This window comes from Brachyhypopomus gauderio, chromosome 7 (genome assembly GCF_052324685.1).
Source record: "Brachyhypopomus gauderio isolate BG-103 chromosome 7, BGAUD_0.2, whole genome shotgun sequence".
NCBI classification, from domain to species: domain Eukaryota; kingdom Metazoa; phylum Chordata; class Actinopteri; order Gymnotiformes; family Hypopomidae; genus Brachyhypopomus; species Brachyhypopomus gauderio.
Window position 1 is genome coordinate 26,940,664 of NC_135217.1, and position 15,132 is coordinate 26,955,795.

The following is a 15,132-nucleotide window of genomic DNA, read 5'->3' on the forward strand; positions in this document are numbered from 1 at the left end:
TCTATCCCAAAGGTTTCAAGCCGGTTCATTTTGAACCATTCTCATTCTGATCCCAGTACTAACCTGGTTTCTTGGGAAGAGTCCTGTGCCAACTTGGAGACTGCAGGCATAATTAGCGTTGTGACGTCTTTCGCCCCAGACAATAAGCGGCCAGCACCAATCTTCTCCAAGTAGCCAAGTGCCGAGCAGTACAATTTCTTACTGCAGCATTCAGATGACTGAGGAAAACAGAAGGAAAAAAATTAGGGCATTCAAAAATGAAAGTAATAACTATTAATCCATCCAATCAATGTATACAGTACAACTTTTAGCTTCTATAAGAAACTTAATACCCTTGTATGATCTAAGTATGTATGATCTAAGTGCACAATCAAATGAACATATTCTATTCGATGGCTTAGTTTGCACCTGTTAGTTTACATCTGTATTTTTTAAATGTATGTCCTCTGTAAGCTAGCTAACTAGCTTATTCTTTAACAGGTGTGAAGGGCAGTTTGGATCAGCAGAGCGGAGATGGAACGCAATAAAAAGAATATTTAAGTATTTAATTTAAGTATTTATTTAAGTATATTTAACATAAATAACTAAAAATATTGATATAGGCCAGGGCAATATTTTGAAAGAACAATGGGGAAAAAAAACAGCAGCCAAAATCAGTGCTGTGTTAGCTTTTTGTGACTGTTGTTGCTATCTGAAAGCCACAGTTTAAAGCTCACTGCAGGCTAACTGACCAGAGTCCTCCAGCGAGAAGGGCGTTCATGCTCCAAATGGGGGTGCAGTTCTGCACCATGCTGTCCAGAGCTGTGTCCACGTCCTGCCTGATGAAGCCATTGGACTCTGCTGCTTTGTGGAGGAGTACCTTAGATGTAGCCTCCACTTCCTGGTCCATCCCTTTCTGCAAGCTGGAGTACAACTCCCTCAAGGACACCACCGCCATGCAGGACACGGCAGAGCGCAGGTTCCGCACCTGCAGGAAAGACGACGTTCCTGCAGGTCTGATGGGAAGGAGGTTCATGGGTAAGCGGTAAGGTAAGGTTCTCAGGAAACAGCAGGGGAGCGTTTGCCGAGGTCAGCCGTTACCTTTCAGAGGTGCCGCGTCGTCTGGGCTCACGTCCCTCACCGTGTGCCCAAGGCTGCGCTTCATTCGCTGCGTGTTCTGCCTCTCCGCCTGTGCGGCTGGAGCTTCTTGCTGCTCCAGACGAGGCTGACGCATCTTATATCTTGGATTCCTAGACACCTTTGTCCTCTCCTGGGAATACACGCGTACGAATCACCACAAAACATGGAGTGATGATATTGAAGTCCACATGTTGCTTCATACTTTGATTCTATCCCAAAGGTTTCAAGCCGGTTCATTTTGAACCATGCTCTGTCCTTTAACTACTGGGTCTGGGACTACAGTGTGCATGCCTTACTGTAAATACAATGTGTGGTGCCACGCACTGCCCTGTACTTTAGTATTTGTTTACAATATATGTCTACCATGACAGTTTAGATGGTTTTTTTAATTGCAGTCTGTTTCACCTAAAAGTTTTGTGAATAAGCTTTGTTTAGTGAGTAAACATGGGGCATAGTGGCTGAATGGGATAAAAACTCCTCATCATGTATGCAAACATGAATCTCCACCTTGGGTTTCAGAGTGAGGACAGTGTCCCTGATGGTTGCCAGGTCTTTAGCAGGGATGTACTTTTCCACCATCTTATCAAACCCAGCAAACAATCCCATTTGGGCCCATTTTGGGTTTCCTTTGGGCAGTGAAGGATAGGGCCTGCCCACTGATAACCTCATGATGGGACACAATAGTTTAGCCCACTCTGGGCCCGTGCCCATTAGCCCACTTCTGGCCATTACAGGTAAAATGTGGGCAGTGCACCATTGGGCTTGCCCACTGATAACCTCATGAGGGCACAAAATAGTTTAGCCCACTCTGGGCCCGTGCCCATTAGCCCACTTCTGGCTATTACAGGTAAAATGTGGGCAGTGCACCATTGGGCTTGCCCACTGATAACCTCATGAGGGCACAAAATAGTTTAGCCCACTCTGGGCCCGTGCCCATTAGCCCACTTCTGGCCATTACAGGTTAAATGTGGGCAGTGCACCATTGGGCTTGCCCACTGATAACCTCATGAGGGCACAAAATAGTTTAGCCCACTCTGGGCCCGTGCCCATTAGCCCACTTCTGGCCATTACAGGTTAAATGTGGGCAGTGCACCAGGGCTTGCCCATAGTCAACCCCACACTAAGAAATGCATGTTTGATTACTGTAAAGAAAATTAAGGACAGCAGCCCAGCTGCTTTTACTTGAATATGCTGCATTGTGTCTCTTTTCAAGTCTCACATCAGATGTGGTTATTATGGTTGGTCATCATATGCCACACCTTTAAAAGTAGCACTTTAAAACTAAACAAGTCCTCAGTCCCACTTTTGTGTATTGTAGTCTGATGAATTGTAGTTAAAACAGCAGTTGGTGGACACTCATGTAGAATATTATTTTGCATCCCACTTTATATTTTTTGTTGCGAGTGTTGGGTGTCTAAACAATTAATTACAACAGCCACAATTGTTCGCTTTTCATCTTATAAAAAATATACTGAGTGAAACAAAAACACAAAACTTAAACGATTTGTGATTCAAAAACAGGCGTTTTGCCTCAGTCAATTAGTTGTATGATGGCCCTTAACATTTTTCATCAGGCACATAACAGGCACATAATTAAATCGCGGCAAGAAGAACACGCGCAGACCGTTTGTTGAGAAGATTGCCAGCACTTTCTCGGTTCTCGTCTGTTCATCGATTACGAATTTGTAAGGTATGTTTTGACCAATACAATCATTTGATACGTACACTTAAATTTCGAATAATTATGCACAAAATTTCGAAGCAGTTAACATTTTTACTCATAGTGTAATCCCTACCACGTTATAAACGCCATTGCTGTTAGGGTGTCTTATCAAACCTATTACGCGCTCGCGCATACACACACACACACACACACACACACACACACACACACACACACACACACACACACACACTGTATATATAATGTTTGCAGTGCGCCCGTAAATTTAGTTAGTTGACAAGACCCGCTAGCTAAACATTTACACATTAGCATGCTGTTTGTGAGATATATCTTAACACGAAATATAGGCCGTGTTCGAGATTTCAAGCACCTACAGTCTAGTTGCTGGCTTTTATATACAACTCTGTGTATACACAGTGAATATGTGTAGGTAAATTTATATCTATATTTTTTTCTAGGTGTCTACAACTTATTCCATCACCTCAACTTTGCTAACAGTCTTGCTCTGCAGCTCTCTTGGAAAGGCTCTGGGGAGAAGAGATCTTTTCAAGATCTCATCCTCTGTAAAGTGGTCATAGGTGAGAAGGATTTTGATATTTTGGTTTATTATTTCTTTTGCTTGCAATTCATCTGTACAGTTTGTCTAAGTTTTCACTGGAAATTGCTCAGTCAATACTTTTTCACTTTTGTGGTAAAGTGATAGTGGATGAAGGCAACACTTAATAGATGTTTAAAATGTATTTTACATTTTATAGAATTTTATGAAAGTGTTTTAGTCTCTATCTGTTTTATTAATCTGAAACATTCAGAATATTTTTGTACATTTGTGCTGTACAACTACATAGCGGCAGTCCACAGAAGTGCACCAGAACAAGTGACCAATGCTGCAGTTGAGGCTGCAATCAAGGTGTGGCTGAGGAACGCTAGAGACCGTGATGGAGGTAGAAAAGAAAGAATGTTGAGAAGACACACACAGAACCAAGTCTGATTTATGATGTTCATGTTATTGATTATGGTTTTCCAGTCGTTCTGTTTAAAATATTCTTAGTGAATTCAGTGTCATTTTTTTCTTGCACTTGAAAGATATTTCATTTACTGTTTTATATTACTCATAATTTTTGCTGTGCTCAGAATATTCAGCAAGCATGTGACATTATAAATTATAAGAATCTTTTGAATGCAAAAGACATCTGCATCTGCAGTTCAAATGTAAATGCTAGTTTAAGTTTAAACTTAATGTTTTTTCAATGTAAAATAAATAATGACTTGACCCTTTTCCAAACTCTTGGTGGTTTTTACATGAGGTAAGCATTTAGGCTCCAGAAGAGGCAAAAAAAATATTTTCTGGATAATCTATTTGTAGTTTAAAGAAGAGAATACACAGATGGCAAACTATGGGAAAGTGGTGGTGGCTATGGGTGGAACAGTGCAATAGCTTAATGTGAGTAAGATATGTGGGGCCAGTGTAGGCAGCTGTGGGCTGAGTAGTGGCCCTGATTGGGTCCATAAGTGGCTCAGAGTGGGAAAGTGGCAAATTGACCGCTATAGGCTGAACAATGGCAAGTTATATGGGACCAGTGTAGGCAACTGTGGGCTAAGTAGTCGGCTAAGAAAGGGCTTGAATTGGGCAAAGCCAGATAACTGGGCTGATTGTGGGTAGCCCATTTGGGTCCATAACAGTGGGCCCTGTTACGCCCCCACGTTCAAACCGGAAGGGGTCCAATGTGGGCAGCCCAAATAGGGCCACATTTTAAGCCCGCTGTGGTCCCAAAGAGGGCCACTGTTGCCATGTTTGCTGGGATATGTGGGGCCAGTGTAGGCAACTGTGGGCTAAGTAGTCGGCTAAGAAAGGGCTTGAATTGGGCAAACTCGGATAACTGGGCTGATTGCGGGTAGCCCATTTGGGTCCATAACAGTGGGCCCTGTTACGCCCCCACGTTCAAAACGGAAGGGGTCCAATGTGGGCAGCCCAAATAGGGCCACATTTTAAGCCCGCTGTGGTCCCAAAGAGGGCCACTGTTGCCATGTTTGCTGGGTAGGCAAGGCATTCCACAATTTAGGACCTGCTACTGCGAAAGATCCATCACCCCACTGCTTACACCTAGACCGTGGAACCTCCAGTAGATATTGTCCACCTGAACGAAGATCTCTGCCAGGCTGATGTAACTTTATAACGTCACCTATGTAGGGAGTCCATGGACTGCACAGAAAACAAACAGGATTTTAAACTGAATTCTAAATTTTACTGGGAGCCAGTGAAGAGAGTAAAGAACAGGAGTAATGTGATCGTGCTTGCGAGTATTAGAAGAAACCAGGCAGCTGCATTCTGAACCAGTTGCAGGCGATGGAATTTATAAGGTTAGTCTATTTTGATTAATTTTCACTGATACACTTTACTGTCTCTTAATATAAAATATTAGTCAAAATTATACTGCTGGATTACAACAAAAAAAGTCTGTTTCTTAGCATTTGATTTTCAAATCAAGGCAATTTTAAAACTGTCCACTAGACGGCGCAATGGTGTAACCAGTGTCCTAAAAAAGTTCAATATTGAAGGTACAAAAATAAATTAAAATATCCTGTGGATTAGGAAACTGGAAGACACCACAGAAACATTCTGGCACAATAAATATGTCCATATCTTCATACTACATTTGGTAAAATACTACCACTTGATGTGATGTTAATAGATATTCAAATAGATGTGACATATTCTAAAACTACATACAGTCATATTTTGCAACAGCTATTTCAGTTTAATATATCTAATAACTGATGGACACAGTAATATTTCAGGATTTAAATGAGGTTTATCGTACTAACAGAAAATGTGCAATATGCATTAAAACAAAATTTGACAGGTGCAAAAGTACGGGCACCTCAACAGAAAAGTGACATTAATATTTAGTAGATCCTCCTTTTGCAAAAATAACAGCCTCTAGTCGCTTCCTGTAGGTGTTAATGAGTTCCTGGATCCTGGATAAAGGTATTTTTGACCATTCCTCTTTACAAAACAATTCCAGTTCAGTCAAGTTTGATGGTCGCCGAGCATGGACAGCCCGCTTCAAATCATCCCACAGATGTTCAATGATCTTCAGGTCTGGGACTGGGATGGCCATTCCAGAACATTGTAATTGTTCCTCTGCATGAATGCCTGAGTAGATTTGGAGCGGTGTTTTGGATCATTGTCTTGCTGAAATATCCATCCCCGGCGTAACTTCAACTTGGTCACTGATTCTTGAACATTATTCTCAAGAATCTGCTGATACTGAGTGGAATCCATGCGACCCTCAACTTTAACAAGATTCCCGGTGCTGGCATTGGCCACACAGCCCCAAAGCATGATGGAACCTCCACCACATTTTACAGTGGGTAGCAAGTGTTTTTCTTGGAATGCTGTTTTTTTGCCACCATGCATAACACCTTTTTGTATGACCAAACAACTCAATCTTTGTTTCATCAGTCCACAGGACCTTCTTCCAAAATGAAACTGGCTTGTACAAATGTGCTTTTGCATACCTCAGGCGACTCTGTTTGTGGCGTGCTTCCAGAAACGGCTTCTTTCGCATCACTCTCCCATACAGCTTCTCCTTGTGCAAAGTACGCTGTATTGTTGACCGATGCACAGTGACACCATCTGCAGGAAGATGATGCTGCAGCTCTTTGGAGGTGGTCTGTGAAATGGTCTTCCATTTCCTTACTATGTTCCTCACAGTGGAAACTGACAGGTTAAATCTCTGAGACAACTTTTTGTATCATTCCCCTGACCAACTATGTTGAACAATCTTTGTTTTCAGATCATTTTGAGAGTTGTTTTGAGAAGCCCATCATGATCTCCTATTCAGAGGAGATTCAAATAGGAGAACAACTTGCAAGTGGCCATCTTAAATACCTTTTCTCATGACTGGATACACCTGGCTATGAAGTTCAAAGCTCAATGAGGTGCTTCAATAAGTCAGTAAAAAGTAGTTAGCAGTATACAAATCAAGAAAATGATAAGGGTACCCATACTTTTGCACCTGTCAAATTTTGTTTTAATGCATATTGCACATTTTGCATATTGCACTGAAATAGCTGTTGCAAAAACCCAAATTTTGATTACAACAAACGATTAAGATGAATAGGGATGTCCAAACTTTTTTATATGACTGCACCTACAAATGTTTCCCATAAAGCAGCATATGAGCATGTATCTCTAAATATGAGAATACAACAAAAAGCAGTGTATTATATAAACCATTTGATCATATGCTCGTGTTTAATTGGCAAGTAGTAAAAATAGCTTAAATGCACCAATACTCATACAGTGCACATATATACCACACATAAAGCCAAGAGAGCCAAATATATATCTTTCCACTATACACCATACACATATACAGTATAAGACAAAAAGATTTTACACTTATTTAAATGTTAACCTGTGCAAATATGCATGGTTAATATACATGTCACATAGGGCCACGCCCCCCTCTCTAGCTGTCACTCCGGTACTGTTCAATGTGCCTGTGTTCTCCTCGTCTATTTATCCCGCCCTGTTTCTATGCTTTCCCTCTGTCTGTCACACCCCTGTCGGTGTTCTCTCCTGCTGTCAGTCCTGTCCATGTCTTCTGTGTAACCTTGTTTAGATCCATTCCCCAGTTAGTCCAGTCCGTGTCTTCTGTTGTTCACCTTGTCTTGTCTTTCCCTCCTTCCTTGCTTTCAGCTCAGGTGTTTCTAGTTTGTCTTGATGTGTTTGGTACTTGTACTCCCTGTGTTTCAGTCCCTCTTTGGAAGTCATTGTGGTGGTAATCCTGGGGGGTGTTCCAAGAAGCGGGGTTAACAAACTCTAAACTTAACCCTGAACTCGGAGTTGTCTTACCCTGATCTGACATACTCAGAGTTTTCGGTTCCAAAACGGCGGATCGGAGTTAAAGTAATCAGGGTCGATCAACTCTGAGTAGGTTGACCCAGACAGAAGCGCGTTCATGCGTAACTATGAAAGGCATTCTTAATGGAACGCCGATAAATAGGATTTATCATGGACTTAAACGCGAAAATCAGCCGAACATCGTATTTCACACCACTGTAGCTTGAAGTATTAATGACTGCGTATGCAAAATATTTAGATATTATTAAAGTCAGCATGTCAAAAAATTGCCAACAGAGTTAATGCGTGAGTGAAAATGATATTTTTATATTTAGCAGAAGGGTGCGATTATATTATTTTCTCCACCTTTATAATACTGTATTGAGTTTTTAAATATTTTTTTATTGAACACTTACTAATTCCAGGTCTAATCTGAGTGGTGTGAAAAACACATGGCATCAGATATAAGAATATTGTACAAAGTGGTATGGCTGTACATAACTATATCTTATTCTTAAAATATAAAATATATTTATTTACAGGAAAATTAAATAATGAAACATAACAGTGAATTTGACTGTAATGTATATTAAAAGGTTACAGGGTGGATGGTGGGGTGGGTGGTGGTGCATGATTTAATGTGGAAAGCAGTGATTGCAGATGGAGTCTCTGACAACTCCACCATCTCTGTTGTCACCCACATGCATGTAAGGTTCCTCGTCTGTGGGCATGTCAGAGATGGTAGGCTGTCGCTCTTCCTGGATGGTTGCAATGTTGTGTAATACCACATATGCCATTATTATGTGGCACGCCCTATCAGGGGTTACTCTGAGCCCCTTCAGGCACTGGAACCTGGCCTCGAGGATTCCTAGGGTCATTTAAATTCTTGCCCTGGTTTTGTTGTGGGCCTGATTGTAGCGGGACTGTGGTCCAGGTGCAGGATCTGAATAGGGAGTCATAAGGTAGGCCTATAGGACAGGCAGGGATACCCTCTGTCTCCATGAAGGAGGACGTCATGTCCTATAATCACACTAGGGTTTGCAATGATTTAACTATTACACTGCATGTGAACAACTAGGAAAACTACCGCAGGCCTACTCTGTTCAGATTTGTTGTACAGTGTGGAATCATACACGGATCCTGGCCATCTGGCTTCAACATTTGTGACGAGGTGGGAAGCATCACATATGATATTGATGGGAAGAACGGTCAGTTACAATAGCTACGTTATTTTTGTTACCATTAAAGATAAGTATTCATTAAGGATTATAAAGGTTAGTACCTGTACATTAATGCTATGGATGAATTTTCATGTTCTAATGGTGCTGGAATAGGTAGCATATGTAGGTTCCATCAATACAGTCAATCACTCTAGGAAATCCTTAAAATGTAAATGGAATGAAATTCGTTATATATTGCCTCTCCTTTGCTTAATTAATTTATTGTCCGTGTGAATTAAAGACAAACCAATGATGCTGTGGAATTCCTCTTTGATGTCCATAACTGGCTTAAGCCCAGGAAACACCACAAAACCGGGCACTAGTCATTTTAATGCCGGACATAGTTTTCGGACAGACCGACATACAGTAGCTTTGCTGACAGATTCTGCATCTCCTACACTATAAAGAAAACTTCCACTAGCAAAAAACGAAGACCGATATATAACAATTTGGAGAGAATTTAGGGCTGATCGGCGATGTGTAATATTTGAAATGTTATTATAGTAATAAAGTTATTGATGTAAGTAATGGATTGTGCTGAAAACGATAACGTTCATTAAAAAAATAATCCGAAAATGATAGTAGGCCTATGTCTATTCGGGGTTTTATAAGGCGTTCCCGACGAAGAACTCAGCGAATAAACTGAGTTTCAATATCCACATGATCTTCGAGGAAAGGACACGTCATGATGACGTGTTTGTAACTCTGGGTCAGGTCCAAGTTAACCTGCCAGCGAGCAGGTTAGCTTCAGAGCATAAGTTGCTATAGTAACTGACTCCGGTTCTCTCTAAGCTCGGTTTCTGGAACGGAAAACCTCGAGTTTCCGTGAACTCTGAGTTAACTTACCCGGGTTTTCTCGCTTAACCCGCTTCTTGGAACACCCCCCTGGTTGTGTGTTTATCTGCCTTGTTCTGAGTTCTTGTATTTGTTTTATCCTCTGTCTTTTGTTGTCCGAGTTATCCGGTCTGGTTTAGTTCTTGATTTGTGATAGCCTCGTTACCCTCGTATCCTCTATGTTAGCACTCCAGCTATAAAACCCTGCTCTCCTCAGCATTTGTGTCTGCTTCTTAGCTCTCAGTCGTTACAATACATTTTAAAATGCATTGTATTTATTTCCTTTCTAAGCTTTTTGCCTTGTGGCATTCATTAACACAATCAATGAGAGATTATCTAATGTTTTTGAATTACAATAATGAATGGTTACTGGAACAAAAAATCTACATGGATTTGGCAAGGGTGTATCAAATATTGCCTAAAATGGAATACATAACCTGGAGGAGCAGTTATGGCCAGTTGACACCTCTGTGAATCACCCCTGATATTGGGTGTAGTCTAAAATCCATGCCCAAAATACAGGTTTTATTTTGAGAAGGGAGAGTCAGTGACACATAAAAATACTGGCTGTAAAATTTAATCATTCATTTACACAACAATCAGCAGGTTGTCCATCACTGCAGGAGATGCTCCATGCGCTGGTTGATAAATGAGAAGCCAGCAAAGGCACCCTGGTCGGTTAAGCCAAACACACCTTTCTCACACATGGACAGGCGGTCATTTAAAAATTCCTGCTCGCAGTCGCTAGAGTCATTGGATGATTTCTGTGGTTGGAGGAGAATGGAAGCAAATCACATGATGAACAGAGGCTGCATTTCAGTATCTGTATTTTTGCAATTTGCTCTATGAGCATACAGTATGAAAAGTAAAAAAAAAAAAAAACAGAAATGAGAGATGACTGAAAGAAATGGAAAGAAAGCTCATACCACTTTTGGCACATAAGGGGGTTTGATTTCTCTCCTCTCCAGATCAGCCCAGTTAATGATCTCAAAGAATGAGTGACCTCTGATATTCCCCACAACACCCAGTCTATGAGAAGGGTCTCGCTCAAACAGCTTTGTTCATGGAAGAAAACCAAAAGCAAGAATATTATTCATAATAGAAATATCTCAGTGTGTCTCCTTTCTAAGTGCATAATAGCAGAACTCTATTCATGTCTTGGTTGTGAAATATTATTAGTATTATTACTATTATTAATGTGTCATCAGGTGTGGTTTTGTGCATGCTTACTCGCTCTAGCAGGTCTCTGGTATCCAGTGTTATACTGTCAGGGAATTCAGGTGTGTCCGTAAGGATGGACTCATAAAGATCATCTACCTCATCACCATTGAATGGAGGCTGACCAATCACCATCCCATACAGGAGCACACCAAATGACCACCAGTCCACAGAAAAAGTATACTGCTGACCCAGAATGATCTACACACACACACAGACACACACACATTCACATTCAGGGCATACTGAATTACATTGACATTGCTACAGGTGAGAACATTCAGTGTCAAATTAATTTGATGCCATCTCATACCTCAGGGGCCATGTAGTATGGTGTCCCACAGATGGATGTGGCACGATTATCACCAAAAATATTCTCCTTACACAGGCCAAAATCCGCTATCTTTATGTGACCATCTCTGTCTAGCATGACATTTTCCAACTTGAGATCCCTAATGCAGGAGAGAATTACAAAAATGTGGCAAAAATGTGGTTTAGTAGACAAGAACAGTAAAGGTGAAAGTACAGAATGTCAATTTAGCTTTGTTTGTGTGTGTAACCTGTGGATGACGCCTTTTCCATGGAGGAACTGCAGTCCACACACAATTTCAGCTGCATAGAATCTGGAAGGAAGAAACAAACCAGGAGCCATCAGACCGCACTATAATTACACACACCTACGTTTATATTTATATAAGGCATACAAAAAACATCATTGTGTGTGTGTGTGTTGCCTCACGTGGCTCTGTAGAGGTCAAAGGATCCTTCCTCCTGTATGTGGAAGTTCAGGTCACCTCCAGTCAGGTACTCCATTACGAAGTACAAGTATTCCTAACATGCAGACAATGCCATAAACACTTTGGTATGAGTACAAGCAGAATTACTGACTCAACAATCATTTAAATACCACAGTGATTCCATGAAGTATAAGTTACAGTAAACAGTTGTGACAATGCCTGGTGTGGTTAATTACTGCCTACACAAAAGTGTCCTGCTGGACATCCCATTACTATTGACTGAGAGGTGGAGGAACTGTATAATATAACCTTTCATTTGTTCTTTACTACCTTGGTCTGAAAGGAGGAGTAAAGGTGGGTTAGGAAGGGACAGTCCCAGGCCAGCGCCAGCACCCGCTTCTCCACCATGGTGGACTCTACATCCTCATCCATCAGCACCACGTCTTTCCTCAAGGCTTTCAAGGCAAACCACTCCTCACTGCCCTTAAGTTCTGCCAGAAAAACCTGAGCAGGGACCAAGGGAGAGAAATAGACAAACAGACCAGAGTGAAAGAAAACACACACACACACACATCCATGAAATATGAAGATTTGATGGAATAGTGTTTGTTTGGTCTATTCTTGTGGAGATAGTATTTAATAATAGAAGGGCAAAAGGACAGACATGTAAAAATGATAAGACACAGAGTCAGTGCGTGTGTGGAGGACGCGGGAGCAGCGTGAAGGGGAAGACTCTACCTTGCCAAAGGCTCCCTTGCCCAGTACACTGTGGAAGGTGAAGTGCTCCGCAGTGATGAGTGTCTGGTGGCTGATCCGGGACAGGGGGCGAGGACTCGAACCCTCACACAGACCACCATATGGAGACACGTCTACAGAGATATACAGTACGTTTTTACACATCCAGACTCACCTGGCTGACTTGGGTGAGTGCCTCAGCCAGTAGTTTCTGGCTGATGCTACACAGATTAGCCACTTTAGATTGGCACTTGTGATGAACATTCATGCCACAGTCCGAGGACATTTTGACAATCAGAAACACAAAGACATACACATATTCTAACCCAACCCATGCACGTAATCTCTCGCTCACCCTCACACTTTCATCTCCAAGAAGAAACATTTGAAGTGAAGCTTAAATCAAAATATATTAATAGTTGTAAGTTCAAGTGCATATAGTTATTTTTTTGTAATATTTTTTTTCCATCATTGAGTGAATTACAAAGGCAGCCCTGCTCTTCCCTACAGAGATACATGTGACACCATATGCCCTGTGGCAGGAGACGCCAGAAGTAATGCAAAGCGTAAGCTCAGAGGGGATAGAGCTTTTTCCATTGCTGCTCCTAGATCAGCGTTTCTCAAAGTGAGAAGCCCCACTAGTGGGGCACATGGGTATTGCAGGTGGGGCGCAAGCAATTGGAAGAAATGAACCTTTTTAAGTTCTGAACCGTTTTAATGCCTGTTCGTCTTGCATAAGCCCCGGATGTTTAAAATGTCTGCGGAACAGTGTGAATCAGGGCTAAATTCGGCCCTTTAAGGAATTTGTACCGGTCCAATTACATTCGCCACCCCCCATTTGTATTTTATTACCATTTTGTTTGGGTTATATGGGACAGGTGGGGCATGGAATAAACAACCTACCAACCTACCACTGCATGTTAGACAAGCCCCTTCACTGCCCATTTTTAAAACAAGTCTTAAAACTCACTTTAATTCATTGGCTTTAAACACAGCATGAGACTTTGTATATTTTTAGTTTTTACTGCTTTAGTTTAATTCTTTGATTTGATTCCTTTTACCGCTTTAGTTAATATTTTTTTATCCATTTTTTGTTATTTGTTTTATTTCTAATGTTCTATTCTTATGTACAGCACTTTGTTTCGGCTGCCGTTCTTAAAGTGCTCTATAAATAAAGTTGAGTTGAGTTATATGAAAATAACTATTGAACATGTTGATATCAGCAAATTACAATATGTTAACTTGAGATTCACCTAGAGATGGGTTGTAGGAGACCTCAATCTGATCAAGGACAACGGGGAGGTCCTCCTCCCAGTCCTCATCCAGAACGCTGTTATTCAAAGGTCCTACTGCAAAAATGATTTTTTCAAGAAGCCATAATTAAATATTACATGAAAGTAACAGGTGAATGTTTTTCTGAATTGTGTTAATGTGCGCTTGTCTGATATGAATAGCTATTGAACACGTTGATGTCAGCAAATTATGAAATATGTTATCAAATTGATATTCTGTATGAATGTGTCTTGGTCACCTAGAGATGGGTTATAGGAGTCCTTAGTCTCGTCCAGGAGAACGAGGAGCAGCTCCTTACAGGCCTCATCCAGAATACTGTTATTCAGAGAGACCTCAATCTGATCAAGGACAACGGGGAGGTCCTCCTCCCAGTCCTCCTCTTGAACGCTGTTATTCAAAGGTGCTACTGCAAAAATGATTTTTTCAAGAAGCCATAATTAAATATTACATGAAAGTAACAGGTGAATGTTTTTCATCTGAATTGTGTTAATGTGTGCTTGTCTGATATGAATAGCTATTGAACACGTTGATGTCAGCAAATTATGAAATATGTTATCAAATTGATATTCTGTATGTGTCTTGGTCACCTAGAGATGGGTTATAGGAGTCCTCAGTCTCGTCCAGGAGAACGAGAAGCAGCTCCTTACAGGCCTCATCCAGAATACTGTCATTCAAAGGTGCTACTGCAAAAATGATTTTTTCAACAAGTCCTAATTACATATTACAATGTAATAACAGGTCAATGTTTTTTAGCTGAACTGTGTTAATATAAGCATTAGATAAGCAGTAGATATATGCGACATATAGCCTGGTGCGGCTTATACAACATTTTCCATTTAAAAAAACTTGGTAGGTGCGGCTTATATTGAGGTGCGCTCTATAGTCCAGAAAATACACAACCCATAAAAAATCCCTTTGAAGACTTTTTCTAATCAATAAATATACAAAGCCAAGCAGAAAGATACAAATGTAATTGAATCATTATTTTATTTATATTGAGACTATCACTTGTTGTGGACCTGGGTTTGTTGGTATGTTGCCATAGCAACACCACTGACTTCATAAAAATGAACCTGTCAAATTATCAGATTCTTTTTCTATTTTTCACTTATTGGTTTTACCAATAAACACCAAATTCAGCTGTGTTAAAAGAACAAAATAAGCCCCAAAATATGCCCCAAAATAAGGTGTCACCATTGTACTCATTTACTCACTCAAGCCATGGGTGTTGTCGGTCTCCTGTTTTAATTCTGTTCCTCCGTATATCTCCTCTGTGTCTGTGTCCAAATCTTCTTGGGTGCCACAGCACCAGCACCAGAGAAAACTCCTTTTAATATCTTCCCACATCATTGTCTTTACACAAACTGATATGGAATTATACTGTACATGCAATTATATATATACCCTCATTTGTTGTGCCGTCGTTATGACGACAGAGCAGGT

General features: G+C 40.8%; 1 protein-coding gene and 1 long non-coding RNA gene across 2 annotated transcripts; one reads left to right on the top strand and one right to left on the bottom strand.

The window, feature by feature from the left end:
- The first annotated feature begins 2,773 nt into the window (after positions 1-2,773).
- Positions 2,774-3,949, top strand: LOC143518272 (uncharacterized). Its single transcript, XR_013132129.1, has 3 exons — positions 2,774-2,809; positions 3,262-3,381; positions 3,649-3,949. It is a non-coding gene; the product is annotated as an uncharacterized LOC143518272 (long non-coding RNA).
- Positions 3,950-10,318: 6,369 nt separating this feature from the next.
- LOC143518273 (protein kinase C delta type-like) lies at positions 10,319-12,822 on the bottom strand. The gene is made up of 9 exons (XM_077010727.1): positions 12,568-12,822; positions 12,400-12,530; positions 11,992-12,165; positions 11,664-11,755; positions 11,485-11,547; positions 11,238-11,376; positions 10,937-11,125; positions 10,633-10,761; positions 10,319-10,470 (listed from the first exon to the last, which is right to left on the bottom strand). The coding sequence occupies exons 1-9, from the start codon at positions 12,779-12,781 to the stop codon at positions 10,321-10,323; spliced, it is 1,281 nt and encodes a 426-aa protein (XP_076866842.1). The 5' UTR covers positions 12,782-12,822; the 3' UTR covers positions 10,319-10,320.
- Positions 12,823-15,132: the final 2,310 nt, after the last annotated feature.